Source organism: Fistularia commersonii, chromosome 3 (genome assembly GCF_037954325.1).
Source record: "Fistularia commersonii isolate RoL2024-O1a breed Wild chromosome 3, RoL_Fcom_v1.0, whole genome shotgun sequence".
In the NCBI taxonomy this organism is placed as follows: domain Eukaryota; kingdom Metazoa; phylum Chordata; class Actinopteri; order Syngnathiformes; family Fistulariidae; genus Fistularia; species Fistularia commersonii.
In genome coordinates this window covers 5,782,028-5,807,879 of record NC_141286.1, presented here as the reverse complement: position 1 = coordinate 5,807,879, position 25,852 = coordinate 5,782,028, and the positions used below count along the sequence as shown (strand labels likewise).

The 25,852-nt window shown below is 41.6% G+C and overlaps 3 protein-coding genes across 7 annotated transcripts in view; 2 read left to right on the top strand and 1 right to left on the bottom strand.

Moving 5' to 3' along the window:
* The window catches only part of usp2a (ubiquitin specific peptidase 2a), a 44,086-nt gene extending 32,662 nt beyond the window's left edge, over positions 1 to 11,424 (top strand). For 4 of the 5 annotated variants that reach the window (XM_086142592.1, XM_086142583.1, XM_086142578.1 and 1 more), the window contains 11 exons: positions 2,494 to 2,544; positions 4,232 to 4,355; positions 4,463 to 4,574; positions 4,664 to 4,774; positions 5,534 to 5,598; positions 5,691 to 5,794; positions 6,052 to 6,132; positions 6,251 to 6,329; positions 6,787 to 6,891; positions 7,491 to 7,611; positions 9,500 to 11,424. In XM_086142592.1, coding sequence (XP_085998718.1) covers positions 2,494 to 2,544; positions 4,232 to 4,355; positions 4,463 to 4,574; positions 4,664 to 4,774; positions 5,534 to 5,598; positions 5,691 to 5,794; positions 6,052 to 6,132; positions 6,251 to 6,329; positions 6,787 to 6,891; positions 7,491 to 7,611; positions 9,500 to 9,584 — 1,038 coding nt within the window. In that variant the 3' untranslated portion in view covers positions 9,585 to 11,424. The remainder of the gene's footprint in view (positions 1 to 2,493; positions 2,545 to 4,231; positions 4,356 to 4,462; positions 4,575 to 4,663; positions 4,775 to 5,533; positions 5,599 to 5,690; positions 5,795 to 6,051; positions 6,133 to 6,250; positions 6,330 to 6,786; positions 6,892 to 7,490; positions 7,612 to 9,499) is intronic. The other variant, XM_086142610.1, reaches the window with a different exon arrangement.
* Positions 11,425 to 16,030: 4,606 nt separating this feature from the next.
* LOC147235312 (TLC domain-containing protein 3A-like) lies at positions 16,031 to 19,571 on the top strand. Its single transcript, XM_086142622.1, has 5 exons — positions 16,031 to 16,389; positions 16,789 to 16,872; positions 16,949 to 17,168; positions 17,237 to 17,332; positions 18,924 to 19,571. The coding sequence occupies exons 1-5, from the start codon at positions 16,268 to 16,270 to the stop codon at positions 19,206 to 19,208; spliced, it is 807 nt and encodes a 268-aa protein (XP_085998748.1). The 5' UTR covers positions 16,031 to 16,267; the 3' UTR covers positions 19,209 to 19,571.
* Positions 19,065 to 25,789, bottom strand: gemin4 (gem (nuclear organelle) associated protein 4). The gene is made up of 7 exons (XM_086142565.1): positions 25,569 to 25,789; positions 22,894 to 24,891; positions 22,408 to 22,564; positions 22,060 to 22,330; positions 20,386 to 21,096; positions 20,071 to 20,303; positions 19,065 to 19,277 (listed from the first exon to the last, which is right to left on the bottom strand). Exons 1-6 carry the CDS (start codon positions 25,591 to 25,593, stop codon positions 20,082 to 20,084), a joined length of 3,384 nt encoding a protein of 1,127 aa, XP_085998691.1. The 5' UTR covers positions 25,594 to 25,789; the 3' UTR covers positions 19,065 to 19,277; positions 20,071 to 20,081.
* Positions 25,790 to 25,852: the final 63 nt, after the last annotated feature.

Sequence of the window (25,852 nt, the reverse complement as noted above, 5' to 3'; positions counted from 1 at the left end):
AGAGACAGGGCCAGGATGCTATTTGGTTGCCATGACGTCAGCCAGGCTGGTTTTAGGATCAGCCAATTGCAAGTGGACAAGCAGGCGTTATTAAAAGCAAAGCTGCTATTTTTGGGACCGGCCGTGGCATTAGTCAGCATAGTGCAGCAAAGTCAGATGTACACATTCCAATACTGAGCTTGTCCGTGTGTATGTGTGCATACGTGCATATGTGTATATGTGTGTGTGTCTGTTTTGGAGGGTTATGGAATATTTTAGGTGACCAGAGAGGCTTTGTCCTGCATGCGGTTACAATGGAGCTGTCAATGAGCCAGTAAAGCTTGAATCATAACTGCCGCTTGTGCGTTTGTGTTATGTGACCACAGCTAATAAAATGCTCCATTCTCCACCCTGGAATTTACAAAAAGCAGGATTTCGGTGCGCCGCAGGTGATTTATGTCCCCATAATACGATAAACAGCTTGCCCCCCAACCCCCCACCCCTCCGGAAAAAAAGTGGCAGGCAGTAGAGGTTATTTATATAACTGTTAAAACCTTTCTTGTTTTATCAGTAGATAAGCTGTGGGTTCATGTTCGTGACGAACTGGCTAATAGAATCCTGTGTTACTCCATAAACACCAGAGCTCGGGACGGGACTGTTCGGCTCTCTCTCTGTTGTCACCTCTGCCAGTCTTGCTCTCTGGGGGGTGCGACAATGCAGTCAACAGACGGCTCGTGGTGCACTGCTGAACCGCCACGATCCATTTGACGAACAAAGAATTAAAGCGAGCCTTTAAGTGCTTCATTCATTCTTCCTTTTAGCAGGCAACAGTGTGGTTACTTTTTCTTTACTATGATTTGTTGCTTTTTCATTGGCTGGATTTCAGTGCAAAATGCAGTACTGAAACTTCCTCCAGTGAACCCTATAGCCGGCAATATGTCTCTCAAGCAAAACTGAGAAACCTAATGAAATCTTTTGCCTTCGGGGGTATTTCTGTTCACTTGTCCCAGAAGTTTGATGCAGTGTATCGCCATATTTTTTATTTACGCACCACAGTGGGGCGTTAGACCTTCACTTGAAGTGTACCTGTGTAATGCTGCAATGCAGAAGAATGATTCAACATGTACAGTGTTTTACGTAACCGATTAATCTCTTTAATGCTAGACTCGTCTTTGTTGCACAAAAAGGATTTTAGCAAACGCATCGGGGAACAACAATTAATTCCTGTGAGATATTTAAGCTTGTGCTTTTCTTTACCAAAAAAGAAGGAAATTGGGAAACTTAAAGCTTTGGCTGTTTGATAAATCCAGCAGGCGCCAACTGGTAACCACCCAAAGAGTAGTTTAGCAAATTTAGCCGGGCATTTAGCAAACATGTTCTCGGGATCTGGTTGCTATTTAAATACCTGAGTTATAACTCACTGAATACGTTTGTTGGTTGTCAAAGGACCTCGAACTGACCGAAGACATGAATTTGTTAAATATTGGCGGAATGCAATATTGTTAAAATCAATGGCCCGGCTCATTGCTTGGGGTGTGATTGTCGGCTGCCCCTTGATCGAAAGCACGGGTGCATTCCTTATCCACCACCACATCCTTTCAATTCCTCCTCTAGCCATTCAATTATGTAACCACTGCACTTATGTAATAACATTTAACAACAACGTGTTATGACATAACTTCTGCAAATCATTTTGCACCAATTATTTGTCCTGTCGAGATTTTGCATCCTGATATATTCAAAGATCCGTGTGTCATTGATGAGCAGACATTGTTTGATTTTGCTTTCTTCGAATTGAAAATTTGCATGAGATTAATCTTCCCTAAGGTGTTGTGTTTCTTTCTTATCTAATGTTGTCGATCAGATCTTGGCCATCTGGTTGTAATTAGCAAGTGAAGACCCCATCTGGGAGATAACACACACGCACACATTTCCTTCTATAGAAATGTTTACAAGTTTTATTCCTTGACAGCCACAATACACATTCAACCGCAGCTTCTAAATAGATCACGTGTTTTTCACATGCCTCAGCATTGTTTATTCCCTGGTTTATCTTAGAGATAGCCCTGGAATGTCTGTAGCAGCTGATCAAAATCAAATAGCGAAGAACGTAACATTCCTGCAAACAAGATCCTCTGGTAGAAATCTGACCACATGCCAAACCTCAGTGTATGTATCTGAAGATGTGTAACCATTAACCTCCACCGTTATCACTGAGATTTGATCCTTTCTATTACACTCAACAACTTGGATTTCCTTTAAGCTTGTACTGTGAAGTATTCAAGACAGGGTTGTGTGTGAACAATGATTTTGGATGTTCAGCTGTTTTTAAGAAACAAGGATATGCCATGTAAGAATAAATATGCTCGTAGATGTCGGCAAATAATAAATACTTTTTTTTCTGTTGGGATTTATTTGAGAAATACTTAAAGTTGCTGATCAAAAACATGAAAAGAATGCAAAAAAATACCACCAGTGTCTCATCCAAATATTGTATCTTTTTTTGTCTTCCAGAACTCAAAGAGTGCTCAAGGCCTTGTGGGACTGAAAAACCTCAGAAACACAGTGAGTTCTGCTGCTGCACAGAAATGACCAAGTTTTATGTTATTTTATTTTATTCATCATCTACCACTTATCCTACACTTAGACTTAGACAGAGCTTTATTCCAGCAGTCAGTGGGTGGGGCAAGGGTTGACCTGTCATTATTATTATTATTATGATCATTACTATTATTTATCATTATTAATATTATTAAGTACCTATTCAAGTCTGTTTGTCAGGATGGTGATATTGTTACTAGAGAGAGCGAAAGAAACAGGATTCTCCCTTCTCTTAACATTAGCAGCCTTGGTGCCCTTGAGCAAGGGTCCTAACCTCTACTGCACCCCAAGGATTACAAGCCAGCAGCACAAGGCCCCCATTTGTATTTGTGTATTCTCCATTTGAGGGTTTATGTTAAGAATAGGATGTGTTAAAGAGACGGAGGTGAATTTTCCATTAGTGAATCAAAATATATGTAAAACTTAGAGGGACGGAGGTCGTGAACACCTTGTTTCAATGGAATATAGAGCCTCAGGAGCCCTTGACATGGAGACATTTTGAAACATGTGAATTAAATACTGGTAAAAAAAAACATTTTGAGAGGTTCCCCACAAATTCTTATACATTGATTTTTATGTGACGGTATGACATGTTGATTAAGAATATCTTTCAATGCGATTGAATTTATGGTGGCAGCCGTGCGGACACCAAGTTCGTCTTTAGAGCGATATTTGTCCACACAAGAGTGATGGCATAGCAGAGTATCTGCCAGGCAACAGGCAGAAGGACAATTCCTAAAATATATGGTGTGTCTGTCTGCGACTGTGTGGCAGCAAGTGTGTACAGTAACCTAATCAGGGAGCTCTGAACTCTGGACCGGGGAGGACTGGTTCTCACTCTATAACTGCTCTGGTCTTAACATTATGCACGTGTCCCATGTGTACATGTGACAGCAGCAGCAGCGTGTACACACACTGCCATCCTTGACAACATCTGCGTGTGTGTGTGTGTAACTTCTTCATGCCCGGTGTCCTTTAAAAGTGTTTACTGGCAGTGAATAGTGGGATCCATATTTGTAGTTCATAATTGCTGTAGACAACTACAATGTTGTTTTGTTGCTGAAGACTTAAATTCCAAAGTTGATCCATATTGTAACCTTCTTAAAATAATTTCTTAAATCATCTCTTGACAAAAATATTTTTTTTCTTTTGCCTAAATCCATTCATTACTCAACATATGGCTCAATTTTTTGTCTTCTGAATAACTGATTTTTTTACAAAGGGGACAAAATGTATTCTCGAGGAAATGAAACATGAATGAAACTTTAACTGGCATCTTGCATAGGAACAGAATATATGTAATGAATAAACCTTCTCCAGCGAGCAGCTAACCAAACATTAAAAACCTCTTGTGAGGCAAGACTGCAGAACACATACGTAATTTCTTATGGTTTAGTCCATGGCTTACATGGCAACCAGTACATAAACAGAAAACGCCAAGTTTGCAATTGGCTTTTGACAAGCAAGCTGATGCAAAAGATGAGAACTGGTAGTTGTAATTGTTAGATATTTTATTGATTTTGCCAGATTTAAACATGTTGAAGCACAATATCAAGTTAATTTAATTAGCCACATATCAGCATAAGGTGTAAGAAGGCGAGTCAGGAAGGAATGTCTGCAGTTGTTTATGCTCCGTTTGGTTTGTTTGCAGTGTTTCATGAACAGTATCCTGCAGTGTCTCAGCAACACACACAGCCTGCGAGACTACTGCCTGCACAACTCGCACCGCAGAGACCTTAACAACAACAGCCGCACTAACACAGCCCTCATGGAAGGTGAGCCAGATCACACAATGGCGTATATTGCACCACCCTCCCTAGAATTTACAAACAAGCCAAGATAAGTGTTGGTTCCTGTAACCCTAGTATGTTCATGTCTCTAGAATTTGCCAAGCTGATACAGACAATGTGGACGTCATCCAGCAACGAAGCAGTCAGCCCGTCGGAATTCAAAACTCAGATCCAGAGATATGCGCCCAGATTTGTGGGATACAAGTAGGTTTTTTTCTTTTTCGAATAAACGTCGACAGTTCACGTCAGTTTGGTCAGAAGTATAAATAATTACTTGACGTCACTTCACCCAGCCAACAGGATGCTCAGGAGTTCCTGCGCTTCCTCCTGGATGGCCTGCACAACGAGGTCAACAGGGTCACCGTCAGGCCGAGAGGCGCCGTAGAGGACTTTGACCACCTGCCGTAAGTAACCATTGTTTTTTATAAAAAGATGACCAATTCTAATTTTAGATTGAAAACCATTTTAATGGTAATGATGTGTCATTATTAAATACTACGAATAGGATGGATCCACTTTGTAATAATCAAGAAATAGATCCTATTTGAAAGATATTTCAATTTTTTTTTAAAAGTTCTACGAAAAATATATTACATTATTTGCGGAGCAAATCGTGATCCGTCATTCTGCAGTGTTCCAAATGGAACCCATCATTGCTCAGAAGGTAAACAAGTCTGAGGGTTTGGCTCGCGATGAGGCCGCCAAGAGGCACCAATTTTCCCGGCTACGTGCGACACTTTCTCCCCCCCCACCGTCCCGTCTCCATTCCCAGGAGCCGAGATGAGATTAATGCTCCAGTTCTTTTTTGGACCTAACTATGAGTTATCTAAGTAGTTGTTTAAGGGTCAGGATTAATCTCTGCAACTTTCCAAATCCCTGCCATACTCTGAAAACAGGTTCACACTGTCTGATCTGGGGGGAAAAAAATAAAGAAATAAATACGTAGATAAAGGTTTATTTCCAGTTCGAAAATGTGTCATGGGATAGAAAGCTTTTTTTTTTTTTTTTTTTTGAAGAGCCTCATTAATCCTTTAATCCTGATGACACATTTACCGCTTTTTCTTCGACCTAGACACCTATGAAATAAAATGGGTCAGACCATTAAATAATGTCTCATTACTGCTCTAAAACACAGTTTGCTGTAACCTGTGCTTCATGTTCAGGGACGAGGAAAAAGGGAAGAAGATGTGGAGCAAGTACTTGGAAAGAGAGGACAGTAAGATAGTTGGTATGTATAAAAGAAATAAATGAATATGTATAATATCTGTTGCCTGGAGACGGTTTTGATGGTGACACCGATTCCACTTCCTGCTCTTCCAGACCTCTTTGTTGGGCAGCTAAAGAGCTCTCTGACCTGTAGTCACTGCGGCTTCTGCTCCACCGTCTTTGACCCCTTCTGGGACCTGTCTCTGCCTATTGCCAAGGTTAGACCACACACACACACACACACACACACACACACACACACACACACAACACACTATTGAGACAGTAGATATTTGTCATCTTTATGTAATTCAAGGCCAGCTGACCGAGCAGAAAAGAGGTGACATGTATCCATCATCCTCCTAACACAATCACTCTGGTTTCTTCCCCGACTGTGTTTGTCCTCTGCTTCGTGTGTGTGTGTGTGTGTGTGTGTTGTTGTTGCTAATGTGAATGCATCTGTGTTTGTGCTCAGAAGGGCTATGGTGAGGTGAGCCTAATGGACTGCATGCGGCTCTTCACTAAAGAAGATGTCCTCGATGGAGACGAGAAGCCGGTAAGTGCGAAGTACCTTTTCCGCCGCATTCTCCACAGACCCGTTTCGCGATAAACTGTCAGAGACGAAGCACCCGCCTCCCATAAACGGAGGACTGTTTCCATTTTTCTCTCCCCAGACATGCTACAGGTGTAAAGCCAGAAGGAGATGCACTAAGAAGTTCACAGTCCAGAAGTTCCCCAAGATCCTTGTGCTCCGTATCCTTTGCTGCTTTTAGTCTTTACTAACCCAGCTGATTCTGAATGTATTTCACAGTTGTTTCTAAATCATCGCAAATGCTAATGACCATTTATTCTTTTTGGAATATCACTAGGTTTTGGAACTATCAATACACTGCGGAGCAGAGACATCCTCCAAAGTTACATTGTAGATTTCTTGTCCCACATTGCATTGATGATGTATCTTCTAAATTGTGGGAGAAAGTGCAAGATATAGTAATTTCTTTATCGATCAATTGATGTAGAGCTTTGATGGTAGCAGAGTTGATAATGTCACAGCTTACAGAAATGTCCAAAGACGGGGGTTTGTTAGATTAGCTTGAAAAGTGACAAAAAAAATCACGAGGAGTGAGACTATTGTTTGGGGAGCTCTTATCCTCTGCCTTGGAAAGATATAAATGTGATAAGTGCACCTTGACTCCCCCGCCATCTCCAGACCTGAAGCGCTTCTCTGAGGCCAGAAGAACCAGCAAACTGTCCACCTTTGTCAACTTCCCCATGAAAGATCTCGACCTGCGAGAGTTTGCGTCAGAAAACAGCAGTGAGTGCTGACCTTTTTTAAATCATCAATTCAGAATCAGAGGCCATATTGTCACATTCTTAAAAGAATCGCCTAAGTCATTTTTTCATGTTTTTCTGAAAGCAAAAAAAAAAAAAAAAATTGAGAAGTTGATCAAGGTCATTTTTGGCAATTTTTTTATTAAATTATTTTTTTATTATTATCTTAAGAAGGTGATTATATAGGGTTTGTCAGGTTTACTTTTCTGACCTGTGTGTGATCTCAAAGGTTCTCCAATTCATTCTAAAGTAAACCTGAAGGTTTTATTTGACCCAAATTGCCTATGACTTTATTTACCTTAATGTATGAGTCTAAAAGTAGCTGAAAATCTACAATAAAGAAATCTTTATTGTCTTATCTTTTTTGTCAATACTGCCATTTGTTTCACTCGTACAGACGATTTAAATAGCATTTCTCTTAGGCTCATAGTGCAAAAGTACAAAAATTATAAAAAATGTCACGGACAGCAGCAAGCAACTGATAAGTGAGAAGGAAACGCTGTATTATTTAACACAAAATGAAGTAGTGATAAATAAGGAAACCAAAAAGTCCAATCCCTTTGCTTCCTGTCCCCCCTGCAGTAAATGCAGTGTACAACCTGTATGCAGTGTCCAACCACTCAGGCACCACGATGGGCGGCCACTACACAGCCTACTGTCGCAACCCCAGCTCGGGAGAATGGTACACATTCAACGACTCCAGGTACATTTGTTTTTTGTTTATTGGGGGATATGAAGGCTATTTTCGCAACCAATTAATTGCTTATCTCACTGGCTTTTTAGCTCGACACGGCACCGAATTGTTATTTGATGCGTCATTAGCATCACTGTAAATAATGTTTGTTAAAAAAAAAAAACAATGGTTTGATTTCATTTAATTAACAAATAATATGAGTCTATAACTTATCTCTTTCTTTGTGAATTTGTCCTAATGCTGACATATGTAAGATACCTCTGTTGGCCAGGCCGGTTAGGCGAGAGAGTGTTCAGTGTTTTGCTGTCTTGGTTTTCACTTCTGCATCAGTGTTGACATGTCAGAGCAGACACACACTGCAGCGCGTGAGGGACTCGCTGATCGGGACACTCACCAATATGACACACTGTCTTCACCCCTTCAAAATGTTATCATATGCAAAAGAGAGAAAAAAGAGAATCAATATAAAAGGAATAAAACATTTAATTCAGTGAGACGAGGGCCCTCCTGTGCCTGACTGAAACCGCTGCATCTGCTTAAACAACTGGTCTCATTTTACCGCTGAGCTCACGATTACTGAAATTGTTGTAATTTTCTTCACAAAATGAAATTGATTTTTATAATTAATGATTACAGAATTAAAATTCACCGCATTCAATGCCACTGAAAAATTGTTTGAACTCCAGTTGAGTTATTCAAAGGCACACGTACAGCCAAAGTGTCACACCTCAGGTAGGTGAGGAATAATGATAACAATTAATAACAATTATTATTATTATTATCATTATTACGCTGAAGAATGCAATTCAAAAAAAACATGACAGACGGAAAAATATGAAGACCAAACTTCAGAACTTCAAAAAAAAGCAAATGAATAGATACTCTGACGGACATTTGGCTTAATTAAGGAGTAATACACATTAACCACAAAATAAGTTCAAGAGAAATATTATTGACCCCAATACTTTTCGCATTCTACTGAGTTGGAATACATTGGATAAACATATCCAGCAGAGTGAATTATTGCAAAATTACATAATTAATCTGAAAAAAAGATTCATTGAGTTATTCTGAAAGGGAGGGTGAAAGTCATGAGGGTTTTGTATATTTTCACACTGCTTTTAATCGCATATGAGTAGCATAACATTATAGAAAATGCATAATTTATGTTATCATTTTGCCGCATTAATTGAGACTCTAATCGGTAGACCACATTAATCGTTGCCATGGATACATAGTGTTTGAAAAAGATAAGAAGGGCGGGCCAATCAGCAAAAACTGAGCGTTAACGGAGGGCAGAAAGTTAGATACTGCAGATAATCTTCCTTTATCTCCACTGCCAACCCCTACAGCCGCCATCTATAACACACACACACACACACACACACACACACACACATGCACACAACTGCCTGAGTCACACACATCAAATCCCCGACACTTTGCATGTCTGCTGTTCCATCCCAACCCCAGTGGGAACTTCTCACGTGTTAAATTTTTGAAAAACAAAAACAGGTTATGGTCATAAACAACAAAGATAAACAATAACTACTGTCATGAATGTGACACAAATGTCATAAATTTGTCTTATTTATTAGTACTGACTTTGCCAGTATCTTTTCATGCATCTGGGAACATTTTTTTCAATTTGGCACAATTTGAGGCTTTTATGGTAAAGAAAAGGATGTAATTGTTAATCCAATTATATTCAGATAAAGTACATTTGGATGGATGTTCAGATACAATCTGGGTTGGCCTTCAGGGGAAAGGTCAAAAGAAATGTAATATCCAGATGTAATCTATCTTGTTTGAAATGATATTAAGCTTATATTTGTTTCTATATTTGTTTCTATATCATGTTAAACCCCCTACTCCCCCTCTGTTGTTTTTTTCCCAGAGTAACGCCAATGTCCTCCAGCCAAGTGCGCAGCAGCGACGCCTACGTCTTGTTCTACGAGCTGGCTTCCTCCTCACGCATGTAAAAGCCTCGTGGAGGAGGGAACCAACGCTCCAGACCAACGGACGGGCGGAGAACGAGTGTCGGCGGAGCTGGAACTATTCTTGAGTGTACATCACACGAAGGAGGCGCACAACCCCCGAAGGCAGCGTGGAGGCGTTTTTTTTCTCTCAACAGAAGAGAGAGAGAGAGAGAGAGAGAGAGGGAGGAGAGGATGGTTGGTTGGGAGGGGAAGGGGACTCCTCCCTTTGTTGCATTACTCATGTTATGTCTCGCTTGTACTCGGTGGAGGTGTGTGTTTAGTGTACGTTTAGCGTCTTTGTGCGCGCGCGTGTCTGTTTGTGTGAAGCTGACACAGGGCAATAATCCCATCCGAGCGACCGGCCCGACCGGCGAACCCATGCGAGACGTCCCTCTCTATGCACCACAAACCGAACTCTGGTCCTTACCTGCGCCTTCACTTTTTATTTTATTTTGTTTGTTTCGTCAAACCTCTCATTTGCCTCAAACCCTTAAACTGCAATTGTCTTTTTCTTTCTTTTTTTTTTTTTTCACTTTTTCTGCTTCGGAGTATTTGTTGTTTTTATGTTTTGTTTCGTTTTTTTTTTTCGGGGGATTATTACCCTACCGCCATGAGCGTCACCATTAACCTGGGACTGTGGATGAACTGTCAGGACTGCTCGTGGCGAGGAGGAGCTTGCAGCCCACCGGCTTGCGCGGCTTTCACGGCTTTCTCGCACGCACTCCAGCGACACTCCCACTTCTGTTAGCACCCTAGTGAACCCCCCCCCCCCCAAGCGCGAGGGGTCGAAGGCCGGTGGCACTGTGAGTGTTACACGTCTCAAGAGGACGAACGTCAAACGTTGGTTTAATTTAATTAGTCTCTCCCACGTGTGGCTGCTACTGATGTTTTCAAAGTGCTGTGAATGAACGAACAGACGGTTTGTTATGGATTAATAATATAGACGATAGTAACGGTAACAATCCTCATTGGTCAGTATGGGGTCTTTTCTTCCTCTCTTGTTTCATGCCATTGAACAACATGGAAAGAATGTTTTAAAGAAGAAATTTAAAAACAACACTATATCTGTATATTTTTATATTGTGATGCAATATAGAGAATGTAATCTTCAGTGGTGCTGAAAATGACCCATTACTGTTTTCAGTTGGTTTATTTACCAGGTTTCAAGAGAGAAAAAAAAGTTATTATTTATGCTTACAGGCGATAATGTGATGAGTCACACTTTTTAACCGTGGCAGTCAAACACATGAGTAAATATATAAAATATATATATATATATACATACATATATATATATATGAATAAAAGTTGATAAAAGTGGATTTTTTTTTTCCTTTCATTGCTTGTGTTTTTAAAAGCACCCTAAAAAGTTCATCTGCCTTGTAGATACAGGGTTTGGTCTCATGTGACAGTAAATGGTGGCTCCAGGGCAAACTAGAAAATGCAGATCAATTCAAATATATATATATATATATATATATATATATATATTCATACATTGTATATATGTGTGTGTGTGTGTGTGTATTGGTATAGGTATATATATATATATATATATGTATGTATGTATATATGTGTGTGTGTGTGTGTGTATATATATATATATATGCACACGATATCCACACGATATATATATATATATGCAGAAAAGATATTGAGGTCAAAAGGTCCTGATCATGTTGGTCCTGATGTAATGGAAAAATGTGACGCATTCAGCGTAAGCTAAATTACCTGTCTATGCATTTTTTTAATCATTATTGTGAGAAATCTTAGTCATGTTTGCTTTTTTATGAACATTGTGTATCACAATATTTGACACATAAAAAAACTGCAATATGAAAAAGGAGGATAATCTGTTTATCTTGATATTGTGACACCAGGTGACAGAAATAGAATGTTAGTGGAGACTAGTGGTGATGTGAGGAATGACAACTGCAGCGCCTTACGCAAACACACACACACACACACACACACACACACACACACACACACTCACACAATATCTTTATGATATACCACATAGAAAGACACCGTTTACAATGGGAAATTGTGGGTTCACCACTGCGACAGGCTGTGCCAGCGTGACATTTTCAATAATAAAACTTATAACTGCTGCAAAAATCTTAAATGCAGTTCTGAATATATCACATGTTGATCTCAGGAGCAAGCAAAATTTAAAGAATATTCACCAGATTATATTCTCGGTAAAAAAAAAATTCTATCGTGATTCTTTCCTCTCCCCTGTCAAAAAATGTTTCCACAAATTCGTTTTCGCACATATGCTGTATTTGTCGATAAATTAGAATAATACTAATAATGCATGCATTTCCCACTGACCCCTTTCCTATGGCTGCATTTTCTTGTAACTTTGAATAGTATTCATGAAAGGATACTTAATTATTAATTACTTCAATGCCAGTGAACCCCTTCACTGAAAGTGGATTCACAATGCCAAAATGTAAATTTCTGTCCTTGATCAATCAGTCACAGATTTAAACACTCAAATATTGTGCATGTAATTGTGGAGCGTTACAGGCTGCGTAAATCTATATATATTTACAAAGGGAAATGTTTTGCTTTTTGAACAGTTGTATTCAAAACACTGGGGGTCATCATTCAGTGAGGGAAATCTTCCTGTCAACAAGCCAATTTGCCACCACTTCCTTTTAAAAACACAGGAAACAAAGCTGGCTGAGGCTTCGGGACTGAAGTAGGGACGTGTTTGTCGCATTGCTGTCCCTGCAATGAGGCTCCAGCTGCCTTTCATTTGTGTTGTATAACTTTCAAGATGTAAATTGTTTGTCAAATGTAGGGTCTGGAAAGTATCTTATTTTGCTGTCCATAGTGAAGCCAGATAGGTAGCAAAAAAAAAAACATAGTATTGCAACGACATCTAAACAATGCAAAAAAATATAAACAAGGCAGAGCAATGTGTCAGTGCAAAGAAATGTAAAACAGTATTCATAGAGTGTGTAAGTTGAAAGAAAGTGCAAATTGAAATGTAAACAGTTGCGTTCACAGGGTGTGCAAGTTGAGTAAGTGCCGATTGACATCTTAAGTAGACAAACATGACATTTCCTCTGTGAAACAAATTGATTTCAATTCCATAGTCTTTACAAGACAGCCAGTGTCTGGGGATAACACGATGTTTACGCATTAAAAGTATTCAGGGTATTTAGGTCATTGGAATATTTTGTGTCATTTCTAGTCGCCGAGAAATGCATGCAACTGAAAACAAAATAATGAGAGACTGATGTGATTTTGAATAAGGACAGCGAGAGAGAAGGTTAACGATAGAAAGCAAAGTGTGACAGAGACGGGGTTATGATAGTTAGGAGGGAAATGCAGAAATGATCTCATACTAATAATAACAGTAGTGCTAACAGTTACATTGTAAAAGCTGAAAGGATGCAGTGACAGCTTTAAAAGGAACCTCTCTGGGATGACCAACAGGTGTATTTATGCTTTGCTGTTGTCTCAGACTACAATATGTTGTTGAAAAAGAATTGTTATTTCTAAGAAATACAAGAAGAGAAAAGGAGTTGGAAATAACTGGTGGATGTAAAGAACTTCCTAAGGATCCGTGTCATTGCTCTCGCCTCTTCTCTGCATTTGACATATTTGGCTAAGCTAAGCTGCTGAAAGAGCTCAAGGGTGCTGCTAGTTATAAACACACTAAATCCAAATGCAATGCCTACAGTTTTTCTTTCACAGGCAAACAGACAAGCATTCTGCAGAGGGAGCATCTGATGACCAAAAATCAGGCACCGGCATGATCACGGAGGAAGCTGGACACGAGTCACCTGGTCAGTCAGCTCAGCGGTCCGGAGGTCTACAGCGAACAGCCGATGGCAAAAAAGTGGAGCTCCTTACAACAGACTCACTTTAAAAACCAACGAGAAAAAATTTGATACATATATATTTTTTTTTTTAATATTTTTTTTGTTAGCATAGCAACACACTCATCATCGACTTTGGCCAACTCTTGCTTCTTAGCTTCTTTGTCCATCTATATTTTGAAGCTCATTTTGCCTTTTTTTTCCGCATCATCCTCCTCGCTCACATGTCTCTCAGGTTCAAATAGGAAGGGTTGCACAGATGATATGTTTTGCACCGTACAGTAAAATTATGGGACTGAACCAAGAGCCAACCTTGTGATGTCACTGACCAGAAAGTGCTGACGGCCTACGAGGGAAATTTTTTTTACAATTTAATACAAACTAGGATATAGTCAGATCCCTTTTTTAATGTAGGTGGTACAAATATTGATCAAAGAGAACAATAACGTCTTGGTAACCGGGGATCCCTTTAATACTCAAGAACACATGACTGATGCAGTGATCATACCATGCGATATGTGACAGCCCAAGGAGTCACAAGAAGATATGCGGTTACCATGTGAGGGATCTTAGTGAAGACTGGATGGGAAGAGTGGGAGAAATGAGAGAGTTTTTCTGAGATATCCCTCAGTAGAGTAAGCCTATAGTAGCGTACCTTGGGGCTACTCTTGCCCTGTAAGCTCTCAGCAGAGAGGCAGAAGTCGACCAAGAGATGCAACGAGTGTGGGAGGCACCGGAAACCTGACCCAAAATAAGACCGGTGGGTGCAAAAACAAGTTTTGGTTTACAGAAGTAGCACAAACCCAAAGATGCCAAGGTGTGATGACATGTTTTAAAATGTTTCCTAATTTTGCAAAGGCAGCAGTTGCTTAAAAACAAAAGAAGTGATTTTATTTATCTCGGAAAAAAAGCTGTTACATAAAAAGACATGCTGTCTTTTTTTGATGCGATGTTCAGTAATCATTATGGAGGTGTGGTTGCCTGACCCACTTCCTGCCACTCAATTATCTGCTCATGGCCTACTTAGGTGGACTGAGTTGTGCGGTGATATCTGAAAGGTCCAGCCGGCAGGAATGTTTCTAAAGGCCGGGGCCCCGGAGGCTTCTTAGTCACAGTGGAAGAAATGATCCTGTGGCAAAATAAATAAATAATAATAATACACAAGGAACCCGATCCACTACGGCATTGTCCCGACATGGCTGGGTTCATGCTCCAGTTGGAAATTCTTCCTTTTAAAGCTGGAAACCAGTCCACTCTGAGGCATGGAATTAGAAAAAAAAAGGAGGACAAAAGGAGGAGTGTCCAGTTACATTGCTCTAAATTGAAACACCGCGACAACTTGCAGCCGCACATCGACGACAAATGCAGTGGTTGCCCGGGGGAGGGGGGGGGGCAGGTCTGCAACTGCTTTTACAAAACAATGTCAGGCAAAGAAAACACAAAGCGTAGAAAATATCACTGTAAATCAACCTGTGTTGATGGATGAATGAATAAAATCAAGAAAGAGGCTATGTGCATCAATTCAAACAAAGTGATATTTCATTCACACCTGCTTAGTTTGAATTTTGGAAGCCAGCTGCCTTTTGAATTTAGGCCTATTTTACTTTAGCAACATTGAAATATGTACTTATACTAACATTCTTCCAAGTACTGTTTTAATGTCTCATACATTTAGGCGGCAATGCTGTGTTTGATAACAACAGGACTATGGACGCTGTTAAGGACTTTTTATGACTATGTAGTGGCGTCTGCACTGCTCTGTGCAGTGGTCTGCTGGGGCTGCAGTATCTCTGAAAGGGACAGGAAAAGATTGAATAAGCTGGTCAGAAGGGTCATCTCGGTCACAGTCCCCTCTCTGGATTCACGCGAGGTGGTAGGTGAGAAGAGGATATTAGCTAAGCTGGCAACCATCATGGACACAATCCCTCCCCACCTCCGCAAAACGCTGTAGGGGTTTAAGCAGCTCCTTAAGCAACAGACAGCCATGCTGCAAGAAGGAACACTACTGCAGTTCCTTTATTCCATCTGTTGTCGGACTGCACAACACCACAAATAAAATACACAAACGTTTCTTTGAATGTGTTCTGGTTGCTTAAAGGCATCATATTTTTTGCTCTCTACCCAACTACCTCTATATGTGCAATAGCCGTCCATGTATTTACATTATATTTACACATTCTCAAGGAGACCTTACTTATCTTTTTTTTTATCCACATCTCTTACTGTATACCTGTTATTTCTGTAACCATTCCATGCAAAAAGGCACTTATTTATTTTTAAATTTTATATTGTATTCTATATATTGTACATGGTCTTTGTATATTTGTGTCCATATTCTTTACTTGCATATTCTTTTTATTGTTACTTTTTTTTACCCTCTAATAATGTTGTGACGTCGTGGGATCAACAAGTCTCTCTTATTTTATCTCCTCTTCACTTCAAACCTCCAAGTACTGTCTTTCTCTATTACCTATTTAGCTCGCATTGTTTAAGTTTGAAAACAAGGAGAAAATAAAAAAATATTTAACTAGTAGATATAAACAGAAAGTGATATATAACATAATGGAATTTTGAAACGATCAATTTGACTTTTATTCATTTTTACACAACTTATCTTTATCTGCTCTTAATATGAAAACAAAGGCTGTTTAAGGTCGCTCTTTGCTATTGGTCCGCAACAGCTGTCCTTCAGCCAATAAGGTCCCTCCTTAGGAATCATAACAAGAAGCTAGCGGAAGAAGCCGGTTAGCGTTAAACTGAAAGTAGCAACAGCTAAGCTGGTTACCGATGGTTACTTGACGTTTAGAGCGGTCAGTGGCACAGGGAGGAGGAAGAGGCTGATCAGAGATGTTATTTTTTTTGTTTTGTGGGGCGGTGTTCTTTCCGGGGCTCTTTTGGGGCTTCAGGAAACTTTTACGATACGCTTTTACGCACTGGAGCGATGCGGATGTGGTGTCGGTCAGCGAGAGGTCAGTACTTGTCCGATGTACCAAACTTGATAACAACTATTAGTAGTTTAACGTTTTGCCGCTGTTGTTGGATTTTGACAATTTAATTGGTAGCCAGTATTTGTTTTTACGAGTTTCTGAATATCTTTGTTTAATTCGTCAGAGATCTTTTTCGTCAGAAAGGTATCGATTCTGCATTTTAGGTCCGACATGTGTTAATTCTGACACACTGTGTGGTAGAAATTCACTTGCATTAAAAAGTTTACGCAACTGTTTGGTTATATGGGCACATCATAATGGATCAACATTTGTGTTCACTGCTCCACTTTTATACAGACTTCTTTTTTACAAGAGAGATCAGGACTTGTAAAAGTATGTCATGGGAGTTTGGGATGATTGTTCACATTGTTGACCCCTCAGATTGGTCTCCGCCATCCATGCATCACTGGCGACCGCAGCTGGAGTCACAGTGGTCACGTCGTGCAAAGACGTGATGATCGACAGGTGGGGAATTTTACACCTAAAGTCAGATCAATTTAAGTTCAAGCATATTCAATTGTCTGTTGTCTCCTCCATGCAGTCACTGGCTGGTCAATAGTTTTGTTTTGTTTGGAGCTCCCTACATGGCGGGCGACATTTACGCCATGTACCTGAGCCACTTCCACATCCAGAGGGTCAGAGGTCGTGCCACTTCAGACAGCGCTCATTCTCTCCAGACAGTCAAGGACTTCCTCCTCAAAGACTGGATGTTGGTCCTCCATCACCTGACACTGCTCCTTGTTTTCATGCCCATCGTTCTGGTGAGATGTCCCCCCTCCCCCCTTCAGCCATAGTGTGGACACGAGCTAACTGTGCATCTGATCCACAGTTCTTCAGGAAAGGCCAGGGTGATTTCTTCATCGGCTGCCTTTTCATCACCGAGCTGAGCACCCCTTTCATCTCCCTTGGAAAGATCCTCATCCAGGTAAAACATATGGCCACCATAATTACTCGCCACTGTTCCATCATACGTTCCATGCAAGAGCTCCATGGCAACCTGAGCTTTACAAAAAAAGCAGCCTATGATTCTTTATGTTTCTGATCTCTTATTTTTCCACAGCCACCAAAGTCTTATAATTCCCTGCAATCAAATGTTCAATACTCTTAATTTGATTACTACTTTTTCATACCAGGGGAAAACCAAGTGTCTCGACCATTATTTATTGTCCTGCTGTGTGAAGAATACTTAATGCTCAAGGATGGGAATATGTATTTCTGAAGTGGTTGGCAAGTTCAGGGTTAAATGGATGGATGGAGGCGCACACTGGTCAGCACTTCCGCCTCACATCAAGAAGGTCCTTGGTTCAATTCAGATAATGAAAGATATGGATGGATGATGCTTAAAAATCATCATTTGACATCTGTGATGTCATAAATGAGTAAAAAAAATCTCTGAACAAAAACTCAGTTTTCTTGTCAACATTTTGACAAGAATCACTGGATTTGGGATTTCAAAATCCTTTGGTGTTTCAGTAGTTTTTAAAACTAACTTCCATGGGTAAATTGAAAGTCTCCTTTAAAGACCAGAGCCTAGAAATGAACAAGGGATGGAAGAAATCCATGATTTTAGTGGCCCACTCAAATTAAGGAACTGTGGCTAAAAATTGGTTTCCTTTATTAATAAGCCGTGTTCCTCTTTTGATGCCAAAAAAAGACATGTTTTGACTGCAATTTATTCAGCTGTGTTTGATTCCTTGACATTGTTTACCTGCTTCCTTGAGGTTCACCACTAACTATGGAGTGTCAACACACCACTATAAGTTATACTTAATGATGGGCTTGCCAACCCAAGGATCAGTCATTGGTACTTTCATATACAAGACAATGCTTGTATTACTGGTCTATTATTGTACAGACAAATGTCGATTCTGACTCACTGTTTATAGACCATTTGTTGCTTTGTTCCGTACACCCATACTGAACTGGGTAAAGGGGGGGGGGGGTCAATTCTTTTGACCTGCTTGTAAAATAAAAACTATTCTTTATTTTCATTTTCCAGTTTTAACTGTGTAATTGTTGCTGCACATCTTGGCTGAAGATTGCTTGAAAAAGAGGTTCTTAACATCACTGGATAAATAAAGTTTAGATAAAAAATAACAGGATTTAAAAAAAAAAAACAAGATAGAGTGCACTTGTCATTCAAGTGAAAGAATAACAGAAGTCGAACTCAGTGGATTTGAATAATCCCCTGTGGCTCTTGAAAGTGGAACAGACGAATCCTCTGAACCCCAAGATCTAAAAGCACTTTAGAAAGTGCTGACTTTTTTTTTTTTTTTCATCAGTTATGTTTCATAGCTGGAGGCTGTTAAAACACAGGATTTAAAGATGGTCTCTAAAGTGAAACCTCTGCTGTAAAAAATATTGGCATGTGTTTTTTACCTGATTTTATCAAAAGTCACTTTATTATACAAATCTCGTCACCAAAAATAAACGTTTTGCTTTAATATGATTCTGAAAGGACAAAAAAAAAAAAAGGACTTATTTTCCACTGTTTCACAATCTTAATCTCCTTCCAGTTGGGCCATGACGACAGCAGGCTGCACAGAATCAACGGTGTCGTCGTCCTCCTGACCTTCTTCACCTGCCGGATTTTGATCTTCCCTTTTATGTACTGGATGTACGGCCGGCAGTTTGAGCTTTCCCCGCACGAGGTGATCTTCCACCTGCCTCCGCAGTGCCACATAGGCAACCTGGTGATCCTGGCACCGCAGGTCTACTGGTTTGTCCTGCTACTGAAGAAAGCCAAGAGACTCTACCTGAGACAGAAGCGGGGGAAAGTGGACCGGCCCAGGACGGACTGAGGAGTGTGACCATTCAGCAGTAGTTGGGATGAGCTGTCAAGACAGCATGCGGAGGAAGAGGAGTTGCTGCTGTGGGAAAAGATTGAGGGAAAGCATCCTTTAGAATGAAACTGCGGCTTGCAACACGATTGTAACCATCAAAGATAATTTTCTGTCTTTTCAGGCTAATTTTTTTAAATTATTTATTTTATTACGACTGCGTCATTGAGCACGGGGGAGTCTGTGGCACAGTCTTGTGAAATACAAAATAATGTATGCTCGTCAATAAAAATATAAAATCCTCTCAGGAACAGTCTGTTAGATGCTGAGATTTTTAGATTGTGTTGAATATTTTTTAATTAAAGCAAACCGTAATGAATTCAACCATCACCCCCCCTTTCCGTCTTTCATGATTTTTTTGATTAAAAAGCGTTTTTCCGTGCTACATGAAAATCACATTTTAAGAGAAAGGTTCACTGTTGGCTCGAAGCCAGTCGTAGTTACATAAACGTGTGTGATGTGTAAACTGGAAACATGTGACCCAAGAAGCTGCGACACCGTGTGAAAGCACAGGAGTGTTTTGTGGAATAAAAAACACACTTGACCTCTCTCGCACAATGGGAGTGAGTCATTCTTGGTTCCTGGAATACCCCTTTCATGCTGGTTGGATTTTGTCAGTTATGTCACTGGTACCCCGGGAGGGATGGTTGGGTCGGAAACTGGAGTTTAAATACCTTGTGTCTTTAAATGCCTAATAACTCAAATCATTGCTCGGGTTTGGTTTTTGTGTCTTTTTTTTTTTTTTTTTTTATTCCAAAAAAAGGAGGACAAAATCTACATTTTACAATTTGGATTCAAAGTGACAGATCGGAGCCTCACGCACATCTTTGCCGTTCATGCTGGAGACGAGCCCAGCTGCGCGATCTTCTGCTGCAGGACTGACTTCATCTCCGGATTGTCAAGGTTGTCTGTGATGGTGGAGAAGAAGTGGCGGGTGTTCTCGCTCTCCACTGGGTTGCAGCTGTGCGGGAAGGTGGCCACCATGGCCTCGTAGTAGCTGAGGATCTCCAGACTGGAGAGGAACAGGGGCTCACACGGGCCTCCCGGCATCATCACCTGAGAGCGCACACGATACGGGTGATAAATGCAAAGGTTTCAGGGAGAAACTTTCAAGCTGAAGTGCCGGCTAGAGTCGTACCTGGACATGCTGAACATGACAGAAGACCTGGCTGAGCACAAAGAGCACTTCCTGGCTTTGAGTTGGCTCAACCTTTTCGTCAAAGTGTAGCTCTTGGAATTTTCGCTGAGGATCTACAGCCTGTCTGACCCCACTCAGGGAGTCTTGAGGCATTTCCGCGCGGATGGAAGGACTGGAGTCTACAGGTGTCGGCGTTTTGGGAGGAGCAGCTGTAAGCGAGGAGACCTTTAGCGGTAGCTTAGCCCTCAGCGAGTTCAGTATCTCCCTTACGGTGTGGGCATACAACCGGCCCACGTGGGCCCAGCCAGCCTCCGTCAGCCAGTGGGAGCAGCTGGACCCGCATAGGAGCTGCAGAACTCGAAGCAGGAGGACCGACAGGCAGAGCTCGTATGAAAACCTCCTCAGGTCCAGCAGAGGCAGGAAGTCCACATACTCTAGTGAGAAAGGCACGTGGAGGCACCCGGAGGCCAGCAGCTCCTTGAGCGCCCCGAGTATTCGGTCCCACTGAGCGGGGGAACACCAGGGCAAAATCTGGGCCAGTGCCACCAGCACCCCCTTGCTAAACATGCTGACGTGGTCGTGGCGGTGCTGGTCCAGAGCCAGCTGGGACAGCATAACGGACTGCAGGGTGTCGGATAAAGAGCAGCACTCCATCCAGGCAAGGAGTCCGGTGCCTTGGCTGTACTGTGGCAGGTCCAGACCAGACCAGTCCTGGACAAGACCAACACCAGAGGAGACAAAGAGATTTTTTGGTTGGTAAATTGCATGTGAGAAGGGGCTTCGATCGATTTTTTTTTTTTTTCCTCTGCTCAGGAGGATAAAATCTCATTTCTTTCATGCTGGGTCCGTGCGTGGATACAGAATAATTTCAATTTTAACACCATTCAATTTCTCAAAAGTGAAACCAAATGTGGCCACTGAAAAAGCTGAAAGCTGAAAGTATGGGCAAAAAACTGTAGAGCCTTTAAGCCAAGTTCAAACAAGCTTAGGAATCCAATCAAAACCTTGGGTCAGGTAGGTCAGTTCAAAAACCCCCACTGGAATCTTGATAGAGGCTACATTTTAACAATAATGTGAAAAGGGGCGAAAACAGACATTGCCTTTTGACTCCGCTGGCATTGCCGACTTTTTCGCTGCATCTTTTACAATCTTCTGGATGATTAAATAGCTTCAGTGAGAGAGCTTAGCTGGGCTGGGAGCCCCACGCACACAGTCTGTTTAACAATCTGCTCAGTTCATTTCACAGTCAGCGTGGCACATTATTCGCAGTCGCCAACTTGAGTCCTCCCGAGTCTCTGCCCCAAAACACTTCAGCGGTTAATCTTTATGATTAACATTGAATTTCAGAGATAGAGTAAAAACACTCTGCTTGCACTGGAACATGTGTCGGGAGTTTATCAGGCTTCGCTTTCAAAGTGGACCAAACCAAATGCAAGCAAAGTTCTGAGGGCTTTTCTTCATGTATATCTGAAAAGTACCAGGTCATGGAAAGAATTTTAAAAGATTTAGCAATTTAAAATAACCAAAACAGTTATTTCAGTTCCAAGCCTCGTTATTTGTCAATAATTTCAGATAAATCTGGGTGTGGGATTTTAATGTGTATCTCATAAGTCGGTCGCACAGCTATCTGATACCCAGAGAGGAAAAACATGAATAAGTCACATGGAGTCCTACCTGCTCGGGCAGATCACACACCGTCAACAGAGATGAGGGCACCTCGTTTTTGAAGTGTTCCCCCCAAACAGGTTTCAGATGGAGGCCAACAGTCCAATCCAGCCCTTCCACTTTGTCGTGGAGCCAGAACAGAGCCCTGGACCAGCGTCCGGGGTCTGCAGCCACCTCCGCCCCCACCACCCGGGCCAACTTTGTCAATACTGACACCAACAGCTCCTTGGTGTCCATAGAACTAGGGTGGACAGCACCCTCTGGTGGCTGTTCCCAACACCTTTAACAAAAACATGAACGGGCATTAAAAACTAACACGCTAAGAAAGAAGCTCGGACATATGTGTTGCAGAGCCACCTGAGGGCTTGGTTGTAGAGCTGGGCCACGACGTATAGCAGGGGAAAAGGGGAGCAATCCAGCACCCAGTGAGGAGAGGAGGCAGGTTCCTGGATGTCCACGCAGAGGGCAGAGTGTAGAAGCTGCAGACTTGTATCTATGTCCACAGAACCATGACCTATTGCACAAAAAACCAAAGCAAAAAAAAAAAAAAAAAAAAAAACCCTCAGAATTACAATAATCTAATACCTGTAAAGATGCAACAACCAATGGGATTTTGTTACCAACAAATGGAATAAATGCAGAATAGGCTACTTTTCTTAGAGCCTTCATATAAAATGCTCTTACGAGTCCAGTTCAAATCAGCCTCCTTGGATTTGATTTGTGCAGATTTTAAATTAAATTAAAAGATAATTCTGAGCCCTATCTCCCACACAAATAGGGACAAAAAAGGAATTCTGAAAGAGAATGATGGAAGGAGCTTAGTTTTAGAAAGTGAAGACTCACTGGTAAAGGAGATGTTCGGCAGGACGAAGGTTCTTACGACTTCCTGTGGTGAGAGAAAGCTCCATCCCTCGCCTTCCTCCGGCTTGAATGGCATCATCAACAGGCCAAGAAACTTGAGGAACTGCTCCTTTTCATTTCCTGAAAGCGATCTGGTCCTGATTATTTTCCGCAGACCACTGCAGAGTGGACTGCTCCCACTCGAAGGCTCTCCACCTCCTCCGGCTAAATCTTTATCTTTTCTGTCCGTCGGTCCTCTGAGTCCGGGCAGCTGCTGCAGGATCTGAGCCATCAGACTGAAAGCTCCTTTGTTAAAAATGGCAGAATGACAGCACGCTCTCAGAGTGGCCTCTGGGTTCTGAAAAGCCACTCTTGCGACGAGAGCCACGGCTGTGCCTAGGTTTCCCTGCACGGGTGCCCTCGTCCCTCCCTGGATGATGCAGTTGAAGGCCATGTTGAGCTCCTGTTCAAACCCATCGTTCACCGCAGGGGGAGCAGAGAAGCCGAAGAACCCTCGGCCCGACAGTCCACACATGGCAGCTAGAGCCTCGTTCTTATCCTCCAAGGAGAGCGCTGAGAAAACATCGGTGGCAGCTTTTATCAGCTTGCGGCATTGACTCACACTGAAGCTTGAGATTTTGCTTGCGAGGGCGGAGGCCAGTGCAACTAGTGTGTCAAGCCGCTGGAAGGCTGCATGGTTCTCCTCCAGGCAGTTGATCCACTGCTCAGCATTGACCGGCAAGCTCCTCTCACGGGCAACTAGCAATGCAAAGTTCTGATAGTCATCTAGACGGTGACTAATGATGGCCATAGCAACCTTGGCATCCATCTCAGGAGTGCTTTCTGTGGTGGGGAGGGACAGAGACTCCAGCAAGGCAATGAGTGACTTCTTATCAAGTTCCAGACAATCTGATTCAGACACTTCTATGTCTTCTAGAGCCACCAGGACTCTACGAGCACTTTGCTGCAATCTGAACATAGTGTAGCTGGGCTCTGAGCTGCCACACCCTTCCAGCATCCCTCTTGTTTGCCAAAACTGTGCTACTTCTGTTATGATCTTCAAGGTTTCAGCAAGCTCTATCTGGGTGGGTTGAAAGTGTGCGGGGGTGAGAGACGTGCTTAGGTCTTGCTGAGCCTCTCGAATAAGTTCTGGGCCCAGTTTCTCATGATTTTGTTCTCTAATGGTCAGGGCTATAGACAGGAACTGCATTTTCTCATGGGTGGGAAGTACGACTGCTTGTTTTATCAAAAAGGATGTATAAAGAATGTCAAGAGCTATGTTGAGGGCCTTGAGGCAGAGCTTCATTGTACAAATGTGATCTTTCAGATCTCTCAGTGCATGAATTAGAACATACAGGATATCAGTGTTTGTGGTAGATGCTCCAGTGTCCAGTCGGATCCTCTTGGCAGCTTGACGGATCCCACTGTTCAGTTCACTTGTGAGCCGGGTATACTGGTTAGTAAATGTCATTTCTATGCTATCTTCTCCCCCTGCTACCAGCTTGTCTTTGCCTCTCCATAGGACCCACCAAACATCCAGCAAGAAGCGGATGTCTTCCTCACTCGTGGGGGTGCTCTTGACATATCGGACGAGCCTTTCCAGTTCAGAGTAGATCTGGCATTTAGGAAGGCTGAGGAGGAGACAGGCATATATCTCTGTTGCTGACAAGGACTTCATTAGTTCCAGCAGGACCACATGGTTGACCTCGGGGAGAGCGTTCTGGAGGGGGAAGAAAGGATTCTCCCGCCAGGCTGCTTCAATATCCTCTCCAGACTCGCAAGACAACAACTTCAACCACACAACACAAATTAATTTCTTTTTCCACTCTGTAGCCTTGCTGTTAGTTGGAGCACTGAGATCTTCACCGCCACAGATTTCTTTGAGTGCTGTCAGGATTGGATGCCCAACCTGACTCCAGTCCATTTTGTCAAGGGAGCACAAGCAGGAGGGGAGGCACATCTTATCAGCCAAGAGGAAACCCCCTTGGAGGATGGCTGATTCTATGGGGGAAAAAAAAACCACACACAACAGGCCTCAATTCTTCATTTCTAATCATTGATTGATTATTAATTATCATAGTATCTATTTGGAATTTTAGACTATCAGAGACTTTAACACTAGTGTAAGCCCCAAAATAGTAGGGAGATTAATACAATACAAAAGTTATGTGGATGTTACCTTTCAATGTTCAATAGTAATTTATCTTTTATTTGGAATCATATTTTTTTCCTCATTCTTATTTCTAAACAAACAAAACTTCACCTCATTATAATTGACTTGTACTCGGACAAAGTTTGACTTAACATCTACAAATTTAATTGACGTCTCTGCTGTTTTCAGATTGTCAACATACTGACGATTCTTGCCAATTTATCTGATTTAACACTGAACTGACAGCACATAAAACTTGCTCTTCACCCCATTTTCACGAGTAAATGCGTGGTAATTTCATGGATTTATTTCAGAACGCTAAAGCCTGGACAGTAAAATGAGAATTTCATTGTACAGACAGCACTTAGGTTAATGAACACTGAAATTTATTGGCGCCTTTCTTAAAACTCATAGGCACTTCACTTGAATAGTGAACACTGGATTAGAAACAACATACAGATAAAACAATTCAGACAACATACCGCTCTGAGTATATTTGAGTGCACAGGGTACAAGTTTACTTTACCTTTATCCATTTTCAACGTCGACATAACAGTTAGCAAGAGGTAGATGCTAGCAAGTTGTAATCGTGTTTATTACTGATTAAGTTCTAGAAAAAAAAATACGGTGACATTGCGAGTAAGTAATAGCAAGTAAACGTTGTAGTACGAAATTCCCGCGGCCAGTTCACACGGAACAAAAAAAGAACCGGTTTGTAGCACCGATGAATGAACCGAATGAGCGTTCGACAGGTGCTCAGCAGCAGCAGCTACATGATAACGTTTCCGTACCAAGCACTTCCGGTGCTCC

Excerpts from the sequence above, each read along its gene's own strand:
- LOC147235312 (XM_086142622.1), top strand. The coding sequence starts at position 16,268 with ATGTTATTTTTTTTGTTTTGTGGGGCGGTGTTCTTTCCGGGGCTCTTT. Across the intron at positions 16,873-16,948 it reads AAAGACGTGATGATCGACAG|TCACTGGCTGGTCAATAGTT; the intron begins GTGGGGAATTTT and ends TCCTCCATGCAG. Across the intron at positions 17,169-17,236 it reads TTTTCATGCCCATCGTTCTG|TTCTTCAGGAAAGGCCAGGG; the intron begins GTGAGATGTCCC and ends TCTGATCCACAG.
- gemin4 (XM_086142565.1), bottom strand. The coding sequence starts at position 25,593 with ATGTCGACGTTGAAAATGGATAAAG. Across the intron at positions 22,565-22,893 it reads GCCGAACATCTCCTTTACCA|GTCATGGTTCTGTGGACATA; the intron begins GTGAGTCTTCAC and ends TTTGTGCAATAG. Across the intron at positions 22,331-22,407 it reads CTCTACAACCAAGCCCTCAG|GTGTTGGGAACAGCCACCAG; the intron begins GTGGCTCTGCAA and ends TTTTTGTTAAAG.